The 13,141-nt window shown below is 57.3% G+C and overlaps 1 protein-coding gene across 2 annotated transcripts in view; it reads right to left on the bottom strand.

Moving 5' to 3' along the window:
- The window catches only part of MATN4 (matrilin 4), a 23,535-nt gene continuing 10,394 nt past the window's right edge, over positions 1-13,141 (bottom strand). Inside the window, exons 2-12 of one of the 2 annotated variants that reach the window (XM_069806590.1) lie at positions 13,025-13,141; positions 11,061-11,630; positions 9,664-9,786; positions 9,062-9,184; positions 8,835-8,957; positions 8,578-8,700; positions 7,690-8,103; positions 7,167-7,319; positions 815-1,027; positions 481-636; positions 1-274 (exon numbers count right to left, since the gene is read on the bottom strand). In XM_069806590.1, coding sequence (XP_069662691.1) covers positions 270-274; positions 481-636; positions 815-1,027; positions 7,167-7,319; positions 7,690-8,103; positions 8,578-8,700; positions 8,835-8,957; positions 9,062-9,184; positions 9,664-9,786; positions 11,061-11,630; positions 13,025-13,100 — 2,079 coding nt within the window. In that variant the 5' untranslated portion in view covers positions 13,101-13,141 and the 3' untranslated portion in view covers positions 1-269. Of the gene's footprint in view, positions 275-480; positions 637-814; positions 1,028-5,838; positions 6,072-6,249; positions 6,355-7,166; positions 7,320-7,689; positions 8,104-8,577; positions 8,701-8,834; positions 8,958-9,061; positions 9,185-9,663; positions 9,787-11,060; positions 11,631-13,024 lie in introns of those variants that run through there. The other variant, XM_069806591.1, reaches the window with a different exon arrangement.

Raw genomic sequence — 13,141 nt, forward strand, 5'->3', positions numbered from 1 at the left:
TTCCTGGGACAAGCTCTTTTATTTGTTAAAACAGCAGTGGGGAAGCAGAGGGAGAGGGTGAGCAGGTGGCACGTAGCACCGTGTGGCAGCTGTCAGCGAAGTGGTGCTGCAGCCAAGGTGGTCTCTGAGCGCAGGCTGGTGGCTGTCCCCATCTATCTGGGAGCTGGCATTGGGCAGGACAAGCCTTAGCAGAGGTGTGGGCAGCTGGCTGGTGCCTGGGTGGCATGGGGATGCTGAGAAAGCCCTCGGTCTGTCCTGGGAGCAGGAGCTCACGCTGGGGAAAGGGAGAGAAAGCAGCAGGTTAGGTCCGGTGCTCAGAGTAACTCCAGCCCACACGTTTGGCCATCAATGGCTGCGCCAGCCTGACAGTGGAAGGCTCTGGCAGCTGGACACAGCTCCCTGCCCAGAGCCACTGTCACTGTATCCCCCCTCTGCTACCCGGGGAGGTGGGCACAGGAGGGGGGGCTCCCGAGACCCTACCGTAGGTGAGGGAAGGTAGCCCCGAGATGCATTTCCTTCCGCAGAAGGTTGGGCAGCACTTCTTGTACCGTGGACAGTGCCGGTCAGTGTAGCAGTGGTTCGGTGGGTTGACCATCGCGCAGGTGATGTGGACGGGTGGGCAGGACCAGGCACTGCCTGCAAGAGGAGGGAGTTGTTTACTCCATGCTGCTGGTAGCTGAGAGGCCCTGGGGAGATGCTCCCTGGCAAAAGCCCCCCTCCTCTCCCCTCCCATCCCACAGGATGCATGCAAACACAGCTCCTTCCCAGCCCCTGTGCTTTTCCTCCCTGTACCTTATCCTAGGACATCTCATACCTGTTGGCAGCTCTGTCCAGAGGATGAGCATCCCCACCAGGAAGAGAGCAGCCACCGACTTCATGCTGCTGTGTCTCCGAGAGGTGCGAGCGTGGAGAGCTGGGGCATGCTGACATTTAAACCCTTGGGGAGGATGGGGGTGGGGAGCTGGGCTGGGCACGTGCTGGTGTTTGTCCCTTTTTCCTCTGCCATTGCATTGTGTTTCCTGGAAGCCTTTTGCACAAGATACAAACGGGATTATTCAATTGCTCAAAAAGTAGCTGTTCCATTGCACAACTGTCCCCTGCAGCTACACCTGGGGCTGAGGGACAAGCCAAGGGGAGATGGTCTAGGGCATCATCCCCCAAGCAGGCTGCTGGAGCTGCTTTCTGCTGGGAAGGTATGCTTGTCCAGGAGAAACCATTGTGGTGACCATGCTATGTTCCCTTCTGTGGGTCCATTATGTGGGTTTCCCTTCTACCTTGTTTCCACATGGACCTGCTAAACCAAACCTTACAGCGTGATCCAAATCAGCATGGGGCTGCCTGTGCCTTCCCAGGGATGATCCTTTGAGGTTTTCCCAGAGGAATCCTGCCCCAGCCTCTCCTGGCTCCTGCCCCACTGGTGGCATAAACTAGTGTGGGGAAAGCAGCTTTGGCTTGGCCAAGAGTGAGTCTTTCCCAAGCTTTGTGGGGGGCACCTGAATCCCAGCATCTTCTCCGGGTGGCTGCTGCTGTGTGGGAAGCAGGTTGGTGCTGGAAGGAAGTGGCTGGCTCACCAGGGTAGGAGCACTAGCTCCATACAGCCCTGTCATCAGCCAAACATCCGTGGTGTGACTGAGCCCTAACTCTGGATGGCTGTAGGGATAAAGGGCTGTGGTCCTCGCTCAGAGCGCAAAAACCTCACCAGCCTTCAGGCCTCCATCTTCTCCCTCACAAGGAGATTGTACCCCTGCTCTGGGCAAAGCTGTTTTCTTTAGGTGCTCTTGGGTAATGGGAAATTACTCCATTTCCGACCAATGGGTCAATGTCCCCCTTGCCTTGTGTAACAGGTTCCTGGAGCCCTTCCCTGGGATTTCTGGGGCTGGCAGGAACCCGAGCTGTGCTGGAAACGGGCGCTGGGAAGGCCCTGGAAGGGGAAGGCATGCTGCAGCCGTACTCCCTGTGTTCCCGCAAAAGGCATGCTGGGGCAGCCCCTGATTTGCAACTGGGCAGGGCAAGGAGCAGCAAAAGCCCAGGCATTGCCCCTATGTGCTCCACGCAGCCCCTGAGTCCCCTGCCATTGCCCTGCCCTAGCCTGTGGAGCCCCTGCTTTCCCTCCAGGGCATGGTGGGCAACTCACTATGCCCTTTTCTGCTCAGACTTCCCTTCTCATGTCTCAATGTGCCATGTTAACTGGACCTTAACTTACTGGGTATCTGTTAATTATTGTCCAGTTTCCCTAATGATCCTGTGGCTGTATTTAGCTCTTTGTAAAGTAATTTATTAAATAACTGGGAGAGTATTTAGCCAACCCAAATAGACTTTCTGGGCTGTGCACCAACAATTTAGCACTTTTAATGAGAAATGCAAGCATTGGATTAATTTTTAAGCAATCCTTTGGTGTTCAGCTGATGCCAGGGCTGGAGAGGGCAGTGCTGTGCTTCCAGCTAGTGCCAGGATCTGGCCGAGGTGGTGCTTGGGGCTGCACCTCTAAGAAAGGAGAAAAGACAAGGAGCAAGGCTTGGATTCAGCTGCAGAGAAGCTGGGGGGGGAAGAAATCCATCTGAAGGACTTTTGATAGTGCTTTATCCACGGTGAGTCCATAGGGGAAAAGTTGAAAATCTGCTTCTGTTGCAAACTCCCATGGAATAACCTGGACCATGGCATTTCTGTGCACAGGACTGCCTGCAGTCCCCATGTTGTACTCTGCTACGTGTGTAGCACCCATTGCCCCAGGGTCCTGCAGAGCCATCCCCATCCCACACTGCTCATGCTGTCCTCCATGAAAAGCACTTCATGAGCCTCCTCCCGAGGCAGCAAGGCCTGAGCTGTGCAATGCTGAGGATGCTGATGCTGCAATTTCCCAGCCTTAGCAGGGCTCTCCAGTTTATATTTCCTGGGGATGGCAAGGAGGGAGGCCAGCAGCCCCTGGTCCCCCAGCTTGGGGCTTGACCATGGCCAAGCCCCAGCCTTAGCAGGGTGCACAAAGCACCTGAGGGATGCCTTGTGCCCCACCAAGCAGCCCTTGTCCCCTACCAGGTGATGCAATGCTTTCAGCCTGACGTCAGGCTCTATCCATCCATCCCCAGCTCACGGCTGAGGATGCTCCACTTGCTCCCGGGCTTGGTCCACCGCCCCGGGGTGCCCGGGAGAAGGGGGTGCCCCCCAGCCCAGCGCACCCTCATTAGCGCTGGTGTCTGGTGCCATCTAGTGAAAAGCCATTAATGAGGCTTTGCAGGACCACGCACACACGGCCCGGCTCCCAGATGCGATCCCACAGCCTGTCCTGGGGATGCTTTCCCAAAAATCCCACCTCAGCTGATGCCCAGCTTCTGCTGCTCTTCCCTGTGCCTCCCACCCCCCACACCTCCCCACCGATGTTTTGCCATCCCCAGGGCCATGCTGTGCTGCCAGCCCTCGTCGAGCCTCTCTGTCTCACTGCCTGTCCAGCTCCACTTTGTCTACGGCTTCCCTTAATATTTGCCAAAATTACATTGGGCCAACTGGGGCTTAATCATGCCCTCAGGGTGTGCTGTTATATGCTCTAATCAAGCCTGTTATTAAATCCCAAACTCAGCTAATTGCTCCCCCCCCCCCTTTTTTTTTTTTTTTTTTTTTTAAATTTTCCCTGCAGTTACTGTGCATTTTCTAAGGGAGCTGCATACAAAGCAGGGAAGTCCCAGTCCCCAGTTTCGGAGTTGCTGAACACTGCTGTGGCTTTCTGGTCACTGTGCTCTGTAGCAACAGGATTTGGCTTGGAAGTGGTTTGTGATCATCAGTCCCTTCCCAACCTCCCCCCCCCCGGCTGTCTGCTGGGCTGCAGGGTAGGTGAAAGGGACGGGGGGATGCATGGATAGGATATGGGGCTGATGGGGGGATATGGGGCTGCCAGGAGAGCCATGGGGTTGCCAGCTGGGATCTTGTGCAGAGCTAATCAGCAGTGCTTCGTTTGCTAGCCCAGCAAACAGATACAATGAGGCTACAAATGCCCCAGTCCATGCCAACTGGGACAAGAGCCCTGCTCACAAGCCATCAAACCCCCATGCTGAACTAGGGAACCAGTGCTTTTGATTGCATGTGACAAAAGCTACTCCTCACCTTGTAAAGCAAGTATCAGAGCACTTCCGAGCTCCTCTCCCCAGAGCAGTCCCAGCAAGCCCCACACCCCAGCCCAGGACCTGCTTTCATCCTCCTGCTCTTTGGCTCCAAATCCCAGCCTCAAGCACACAAAACCTTGCCGCATCCCAGCTCCAGCCCCCTAGGACGTGAGTCCCATGGAGCAAACCACTCCTGGAAGCAGGACCAGCAGGATGTGTCCTCCAGCCACCCCCTAAAGTGCCCTATAAACCCACCAGGAATATTCATGGCAGTGGAAACACCCAGGCTCTGCAAAGCAAATTGGCCAAGGTGGGTGCTGGAGCCACTAACAGTGTCCCCAGGGAGAAGGAGCTGTGCTGAAGTGGTGTGAGCCCAGGGCTGTAACCCTCCTCCTCCTCCTCCCCCCACCAGCCCAGGCTGCACAGCACCCTGCACAGCCCCACGAGGCCCTCTGGGCACACAAATCCCTCCTGCATGAATTGCTAGTTCAGAAGTAACATTTCCTCTCATTCCTGCTTTGCTCTAACCTCCTGGGTACAGGACCAGCAAGCAAGATGGGTATGTGAAGGACCCCTCCAAAAACTTGTTGTCCCTATCCAGCAGCCTCTGCCAGCATGCAATGGACAGGACTAAGTGGAGACCTCCTTCCCCCTGGCTGTGGGGCATGGAGGCTACACCAAGGTGGGCTTCTGTGATTAAAAAGCCATGTACCTCTGGGAGATGGGTCCCTGGCTGCCTTGGCATCCCTCCCTGTGCAGCCAGCCAGGGAGCTTGGTGCCTCTCCTGCTCAGAGCAGACACATCCCAGCACCAGGGCCGCATCCCCCATGGGTGTAAGCAGCCCTGCACCACTGACTTGGCACGTTTACACCCCCTAAAGTAGACCATGAGCTCCCTGTGCTCTGACAAGCACAGGCTCCAAAGCAAACATTGGGAACGGTGACACGGTGTCCGTGCTGTGCTGGCTCCCTCCAGCTGAGGCCGAGTCTGCAGCATCCTGGGGTGCTCATAGAGGAAAGATTTTCCCAAAGGATTTTTAGAGCCTGAGGACAGGGAGCCTTTGAAAAAGCCAGAGGCCCCCATTCTGATGCAGAGATGGCTCTGCAGCCCAGCTGAAAGGAGAAGGACATGTCATACAAATCTTCAGGGTGTTTATTGTCAGGATAGAAATTTCTTTATATAAAAGAAGTGTTTAAAAATAGCACTACCCTGCTCTCAAAATGAAATATACACACACACATAGATATTTATAGAAAGAATTATTACCATTTTGCTATGTGATAAGAAAACAAGATAATGACCAATTCCCAAACAATTCTCCCAGAACGGGGGCAAGGGGATCTCCCAATTCCTGCCACCCACTTTCCCATGGGTGCACACCCAGGCACCGTGCCGGGAGCCAGATGGGAGAGCCGGGGGGCCCACATCCCCATGCGCTGCCCGCGGCGCCCGGCTCTCCCTGCCCCACCACTTGGCAGCAGCCGCTGAGATGCCAGAAGCTCTCAGGGTGCGATTACTGTAGTTTTTTTTTTTTTTCTCTTGCAAAGCAGCTTGCTGGGGGGGCTGCGCAGGGGCTGGTTCATCCCAGTTGCTCTGGGAAAAGGCTGGGTGTCGTATCTCCTCATCCAAAGCCCAGCCTGCCCACACAGTCATCCCACCTCATCCCAGACTTGCTGGTTCGGAGGAACGAGGCAACAGCAACGGCTGAACCCCTTGGCTTCACAGCAGGGGTTTTTGCTGAAGTTTGTTTTTGGTTTTTTTTTAAGGATTTTTGTTTTTTTTAAATACACTCCACATCCCCCTGGGGATTTTGTGATACAAGAACAAACACTGATGCTTTACAATAACCTAGCAATAACAATGCCACATAGCTACTGTATGTCCCCGTGCCCTGTGTGAGCGCTGCAGCCCTCTGCAAGGATCACTTCTTGTTGGCAATCTGCTTTTCCAAGTCTTCAAGTCTGGCCGTCATCTGAGCAAGTGAACATGCTAAGGAAAGAGCGTGAGCTGGATGGTCTGGTGGGCAAAGGGCTTTTTCCCTTTGAAGGAGCCTAAAATTTTCCCCAGTCTCATGTATCCATCCCTCCCTTCCCTGTGTGCAGTCTGTCCCCAGGCTGCCCTGCACCCCGGCAAGCCCAGGCATCACCCCAAAGGATATTTTTCTCAGTCAGGCTCTGCAGGATGGCCACGGTGTTTGTCTGGAACTGCACCAGCGCCTCACATTCACACGGGCTGCGGATCTCCGTCTCCCCTTTGCCCTCCTCTGTGACCGCAGGGGTTTGGGGACAGTCAGAGCCATGGCCCCACGGTGCTTGGCTCCCCCCTGCTCCCACACAGCATGAGTCCCTTGTCCTTACAGCCACCTCCCGGACTGGACCTGAGCCTTGGGGCTCTCCTGTTTTCTTTTTTTCCAGCCTCGCTCCTTTTCACCAGGCTGCATCCCTGCGAGCCCAGTGACCTTGCTGCCAGGCATCCCACCAGGCATTCCACCAGGCATACCGTAAAGCTGCCGTGCAAGTGATCACAGCATGCTGAGGAGAGCTAGTGCTGAGCTTCATCAAGCCAGGGTGGCCATGGGGGGCTGCTGACCCAACGTCTGCAGCCCCACAGGAGCCCCCGGGGGCCACAAGAGCACTGGGGAGCCCCAGCCTGCCCCAGGGCAGGGAGAACCCCACAGTAACTCAGCACGGTCCTCCTCCACCTGGCACCAAGAGAAGTGCAGGTCTGGCTGAGGAGACGGACCACCCTTGGAGCTAGGGCAGCATCCCTCAAGGCAGGGTGAGACCCCAGACTCTGCCCACGCAATGGCACTGGAGTGGATGCTCATAAGCCATCCCTTTTACATTAAAACCCCCAGCTGCACCTCTTCCTCTTCCAAATACCTCCCTGAGACCCACCTCTATACCCACAACAGCCTGATGAGATCCAGAGATACCCTAGGCTCACACTAGCCCAGATCGGCCCTGGGGCACGAGACAAAAGGTGACAGACACACAAACCACCCCAGCAGGGAAAGAAGGGCTCCCTCCAGCTCAGGGCTGAGCCCCTGGCTTGGTCAGGGCTGAGGGCACCCACCTGGGCAGATGTTCAGCTTGAAGTTCTCCACGAGGTGGGTCATGGTGGTGAAGTCCGCCGAGTAGGAGAAGTGCTGCTCCACTGGCTCAGAGGCAATTGCTCTCAGCTCCTCTTCCACAGCCTTGCCAACGCCCACAGCGAACATGACAATCCCTGCATAGCAAGGATGGACCCTGAGCACTGTGCCAGCCACCCCACACCAAGCAGCCCCAAGCCCAGAGGGAGTAAAGCCAAGGCTGCAGAATTTCCCCTGGGCAGTCAAGAATGCAGGATTTCCCTGGGGCTTCCCAAAAACACAGCAGGAATTTGGGTGCGGCACCACCGCCATGGTGCAGGCTGCTGCATGAAGGATGCTGCTCACAGCACCCTGCGACCACAGCAGAGGCACTTCTCCCCCTGCGGACCCGGGCGATGCAGCACCCCAAGGCTGGATGCTGCAGCCTCCCCCAGAGCCAACCATCCCGAGGAACCATCCTAGGATGCCCAAAGCACTGCAATTTGGGGTTCCCCAGCTCCCCCGCACCTGACTCCTTTGCTCTCCTGGCCCATTCGGAGATGTCATCCTGGGAGCGCCCATCTGTGAAGACGAGCCCGATTCTGGGCACGTTGTGGGAGAGAGGCCTGGCACCTTCCAGCTCAGAGAAGCTGTGCTCCACCATGTGCTTGAGGGCAAGACCTGTCATGGTGCCTTTCTCCATGTACTCCACCTCCATCACCGCCTTCTTGATCTCATCCGCGCTGTGGTACTTGTTGAGGGGGAACTCGGTGCGGACGCGGCTGGAGTACTGCACCAGCCCCACCCGCGTGCCATGGGGTGACACCTCCAGCAGGTCCACGATGCGGTTCACAAACTGCTTCACCAGCTCAAAGTTTTGGGGCCGGACACTCTTGGAGCCATCGATCACCATCACCAGGTCAACGTGCCCAGCCCCGCACTCTGTGGGCACAGGGGGAAGGTGAGAAGGGACCAGCTTGGCCAGGGGCACTGTCGGGGTGAGGATGCCCAGGGCTGGGGCAGAGCTGCTGGGCTTCAGGATGCTGTGTGAACCCCCTGGACCTGCAGCCGAGGTGAGGCCGGGAAGCAGGGCAAAGCGTGCCCAGCAGTCTCAGACCATAATCCTCCACTGCCACCCCAGTGTCCCCTGAAAGTCTTTCCTAGGTCTCCCTTTTCCTGAACCTTTTCTCAAAGCTCCTGCTGCATCTTCTGGACCATGTCTCTGAGGACATGAGCCCACAATCCATCCCTGCAACAGCCGGGGTGCTCCCCCAAGCCCAGCCAGCTCTCCATCCTCCTTCCAACCCAGCTCAGACAAAGTCCCACTTAGACCCCCAGCCTAGTTTCAGGTAAGCCCTCGCCAGGAGCACGGAGCCCAGATGAGGAAGATGCCAAGAGCTGCGTCCCGGTACTCACTGCTGCACGCCTTGCCGTCAGCCTGGAGCTGCTGGCCCTCGGGGCACACGCAGCGGTAGGAACCCTCCATGCTCACGCACTTGAACTCACAGCCGTGATCCACCCCGTTGCAGAGGTCGGTGGCTGGAAGACAAGCCAAGGGCACAGGGTTATCACCGGCCAGGCAGGGTGGTCCGGGAACAGCCCTTCCCCCGGCGACTGGGCAGGACATAAAGGTATCTGCCACACACCGCAGCCTGTGCCGTGCCGCCACGTACCTCTGCAGGACTTGCTGTCAGGCTGCAGCGTGAACCCACTGCGGCAGCGGCAGTAGTGCCCGTTGGGGATGCTCACGCACTCGTGCTGGCAGCTGTGGTTGCCGAAGCTGCAGTAATCGATCACTGGTGAGAGAAGGAGAAGGGTGGGCAGAAAGGGGAAGACAAGAGAAGAAGAGAAAGAGCGAGAAGCAAACGAAGAAGGGACAGGAAGGGAGACAGCCACTTACTAGAGCAGCTCCTCTTGTCCTGGTTGAGGTAGTAACCCGCGTGGCAGTGGCACAAGTACGACCCACGAGTGCTGACGCACTGATGCTGACAGCCGTGCCTCCCGTCTTCACACGCATTGACGGCTGCGGGGGAACAGGACACGTGTCATCCTCCTGTCCCAGCCTCCCCGGAGCAGCTGAGCAGGGCCTCCTCCAGGGCTTCAAAGCAGCTCCCAGCACCAGGAGACAAGAAGGAAAAGTCCCAGGGTGGTGGCCAGACCAACTAATACAGCTTTGCACCCAACATACAGGGCCAAACCACCCTGCACTTTGGTGGCTGGGATGTGCATGCTCTGGTACCCACTGCCCGGAGCCCCCTCAGGTGACAGGCAGCTGATTGTGCCCACATGAGCCCCAAGCGTCCCATCCCAGAGAGGTGACCAGGATTTAGCAATGCTGAATGTCCGCAGTCATTACAGACCCGGCAGGCAGTGGGCCCAGTGAACAGAGCACCTAGGCTGCTGCTGGCCTCGCTGGGTCCTCTGCTGCATTTCAGCTTCCCTCCATGAGACATGTAACTACAAGCCCTCTGCAAGAGTTAGGATAAAAAAAAGGGTTTTTACGGGAACAGGTCTTTCCATCCACGTTGAGCCTGTAGCCGGGGTTGCATTCACAGTAGAAGGAGCTGGGGGTGCTGATGCAGCTGTGCTGGCAGCCATGCTCCTGCTCCATGCACGTGTTCACCCCTGCAAGACAGAACGAGCATCAGAGCGGCACACGGGCATGCCAGATGCACAGGGACCCCAGCTCCGGCACATGCCTTGTCCCTGCAGCAAAAGCCACCAGGGCAACCCACACAGCCCCAGCACTCACCCACTAATTTCCAGTGCACAGACACAGACACTGTGCAGGGCACGTTTCTGAACTGCCTCAGCTTTCTGATCTACTCGAGTGCTAACTCAATGCTCAATATTAATTGATACTGTTGAGAGCTTGAGCTGAATGAGCAAAAGCTTGAGCTCAGCTGGAACGTGCTGAAGGAGCCAGGTCTGCGCGTCCATGCCACCAGGAGCCTGTGGAGCTGTCTGGGAAGCAGGCAGCAGGACAGGCAGGCAACGGGCAGGGCATTGTAAGCAAAGGCATCAAGCACAGGAGCACATCAGGGCCCCAGCGGGCAATATCTGGTCAGCCCGGACCCCCCACCCCAGCAAGCAGGGACTCACCATGGCACTAACGCAGCCCTGCAGGCACGCACGTCCCCCTGGCTGGGAAACGCTGCCTGAAAGAGGCTGGCAGCTGCGTTCTGCCCTTCAACAGATGCTGAAGCACAGGAGCAAAGTCTTGCCAGCCCACTGCAGTGCCGGGTCTCCAGCAAAGCCCGCCAGCACAGGAGGGGACAGACAGGTCCCAGTCTGCAAGCTCCTGACCCGCGCCAGCACGGTCATGGTGCAAACCAGCCTCCCGGCTCCCAGCCGAGACTGGCTGGACGCTCCAGAGCAGCACCATGGGGCCAGCGTTTTATTAAACACAAATGTGCGTGCATCAGATGCCATGCACGTGTCTGTGTAGGAGGAGACCCTGCTAGAGCCACGCCGAAATGTATATGGGGCTCCGGGATATGTCACCCGCCCTCATTACACCCAGGGAAACCAGCTCCACATTTCCCGCTCTTTAATATTCCCATCACTGCTGCTACCACATCCTCACTTGGGGCAGAGCTACCGGACACAGGTGAAGAAAAGTGCTTGCTTGCAATGCTTTCAAAGCTTTCCTTATCTCACTCCAGCAGAGGAAAGGTGAGCAAGAGGAAAGGTGAGCAAGAGGAAAGGTGAGCAAGAGGAAAGGTGAGCAAGAGGAAAGGCCACCTATCCCAGCACCCCACTGGGGAGGTTGCTTCCCTGTCCACGCTGCTCCTAGCAAGGGCAGCCACCCCAAACACCCCTCTGAAGGTCATCTTCTAGCCTGGATGAGCAGGCACCAGGGCAACCCTTGCCCCCCCACAGCCACGGCTCTCACCCACCGCAGAGCTTGTCCTGGAACTGCTTCCCAAACTGCTCGATGAGCTCGAAGGACTCCACCAGGAAGACATGCTCCTCCAGCGGTGGTGAGGCCATGGCCCGCAGTGAGTTCATGTCTGCCCGCTGGATGCCCACGGCGTAGATCTCGATGCCAGCATTCCGGGCCTGGGTGGCCACCTCGGTGACACGGTCCTGGGGCCGTCCGTCCGTCACGATGATGGCAATGCGGGGGATCCTCTTGTGCAGAGGGCGTGCGCCCTCCTGCGTGGTGAAGGCCACATTCATGACGTACTGGATGGCCAGCCCCGTCATGGTGCCCTGGGCCAGCGGCACGATGCTGTTGATGGCCTTCTCCATGTCTGCCCGTGTGAAGAAGGTCTTGAGGGAGAAGATATTCTGCACCTGGCTGGAGTACTGGATCACCCCCACCCGCGTGGCGTTGGGGCCCACGTCCAGGCTGCCGATGATGTCCATCATGAACCGCCGCATGGTCTCGAACTCGAAGGGGCGCACGCTGCGGGAGCTGTCGATCACAAACACGATGTCCAAGGGACCCGTCCTGCACTTCAGGGCTGGAAGGGGGCAAAGAGATGGTTCAGCCTCATGGATGCCTGTGGGAAGCAGGGCTGGGAGCGGAGACATCCTTGTTGTGTGGCTTGAGGTGTGCTCAGTGGGGGATAGAGAGGGCAGGTCTGGGCAGCCCCCACAGAGCAGCACCTTCCCACTGCCAAATAAACCCAAGAAGGGTGCCGGCAGAACGGGAGCAGGGGCGACAGGCTGTGGAGACATGCCCTGGCCGTGGGGCTGTGGCAGTGTCCCCTCCTCCCTGACACTGTCCCTGCAGCCAGACCCAGCTCCTGCTCCCTGCATTTCCACACCCGATGGCCCCAGGGGCTGCAGAAACACCTGTCTGTCTGTCAGCATCTGCCCTGGCAAGGTTTAGGCACAGGTTTAGGCAGTGGCATCTTCATCTCTGCAGCAAATCAGAGCATTAAAGTGTAAAATAGCCCAGTGCCTCATGCTGTCCTCCGCAAGCTGCAGCTCCTGCTCCAGACCTCTGCTCTGCATGGGCTCCCACTGCTGTGGCGCGAAGCATGAAAATACTGCTTTGGGCAATTCTTCTGTTGCCCCCACAGCTCCAGCTTCCCCCGGTTTTTACTGCATTTTGACAGTTTCTGCCAAAAATGAGGGCTTGCTTTGTTGTTGGCTTTTTTAAGGGCAAAAAAATGAGACAGTGAAAAGCACAGCTCAGGGCACACACATGGCGGGGATCGAGCCAAAGAGCCTCTCTTGGACATATGGGTGCTGCTTCCAGTGCAAACTGGGAGTGTTTAGCAAGTAAAATGCCAATGAACATATTTTGCTTGGCTTGTGCATACCCAAGCCTGGGAGAATTTGGCCCTAATGGTAAGCAAACACTTTTGAGTCCCCTTGGGATGATGCCCAGACCTGGGCTGCCATCTCAACTGCTCCGAAGGTCTCTGAGACATACCCATTCCTTTCTCCATTCGGTGCCTTCACTGTTTTTAAACTGGAATTGATTCAGCCCCCTTTGCCCTTGGAGGAGAGAGGCTGGTACCTCTGGATTTGCTTTTTCCCCCGCTATCAGGAGACCCACGCAGGGACGGGGTTCCCCCTCACGCCTGTGCCTCCTGCCGAGGTTGGAGCCCATGGGCAGGAGGGTGATAAGCCCTGAGCTGGGCTGTGTCAAAGCTGAGGACATGCCTGGAGTGAGTGGCACCAGACCCACCATACTGGGGCCAGGCTCAGGCTCCCGCTCCCCTGGGCAGCGCTGGGAAGTTCGGGTGCCGCACCCAGGAGGATCCTCCATCCTCCTGGGGATGTCTCCAAAGAAGAGGCATCAGGTCCCCCCCACCTCAAGCAGCAAGCCGTCCTCTGAGGGCTTCACTGCCCTGACACACTTGCTTCTCTCTCCTCCAGGCAATCCCCACCGGCCGGGGCTCACCTGCAGGTTTTGGTCTGGCTTCCAGCGTTGTCAGGAGAAGCAGGAGGATGGGGGCAACGGGCAGAAGCTTCATCATGGCTCTGTGAGACCACACAGCTCCGGGGCTGGGGGGACTCG

This window comes from Haliaeetus albicilla, chromosome 2, assembly GCF_947461875.1.
Source record: "Haliaeetus albicilla chromosome 2, bHalAlb1.1, whole genome shotgun sequence".
Lineage (NCBI taxonomy): Eukaryota > Metazoa > Chordata > Aves > Accipitriformes > Accipitridae > Haliaeetus > Haliaeetus albicilla.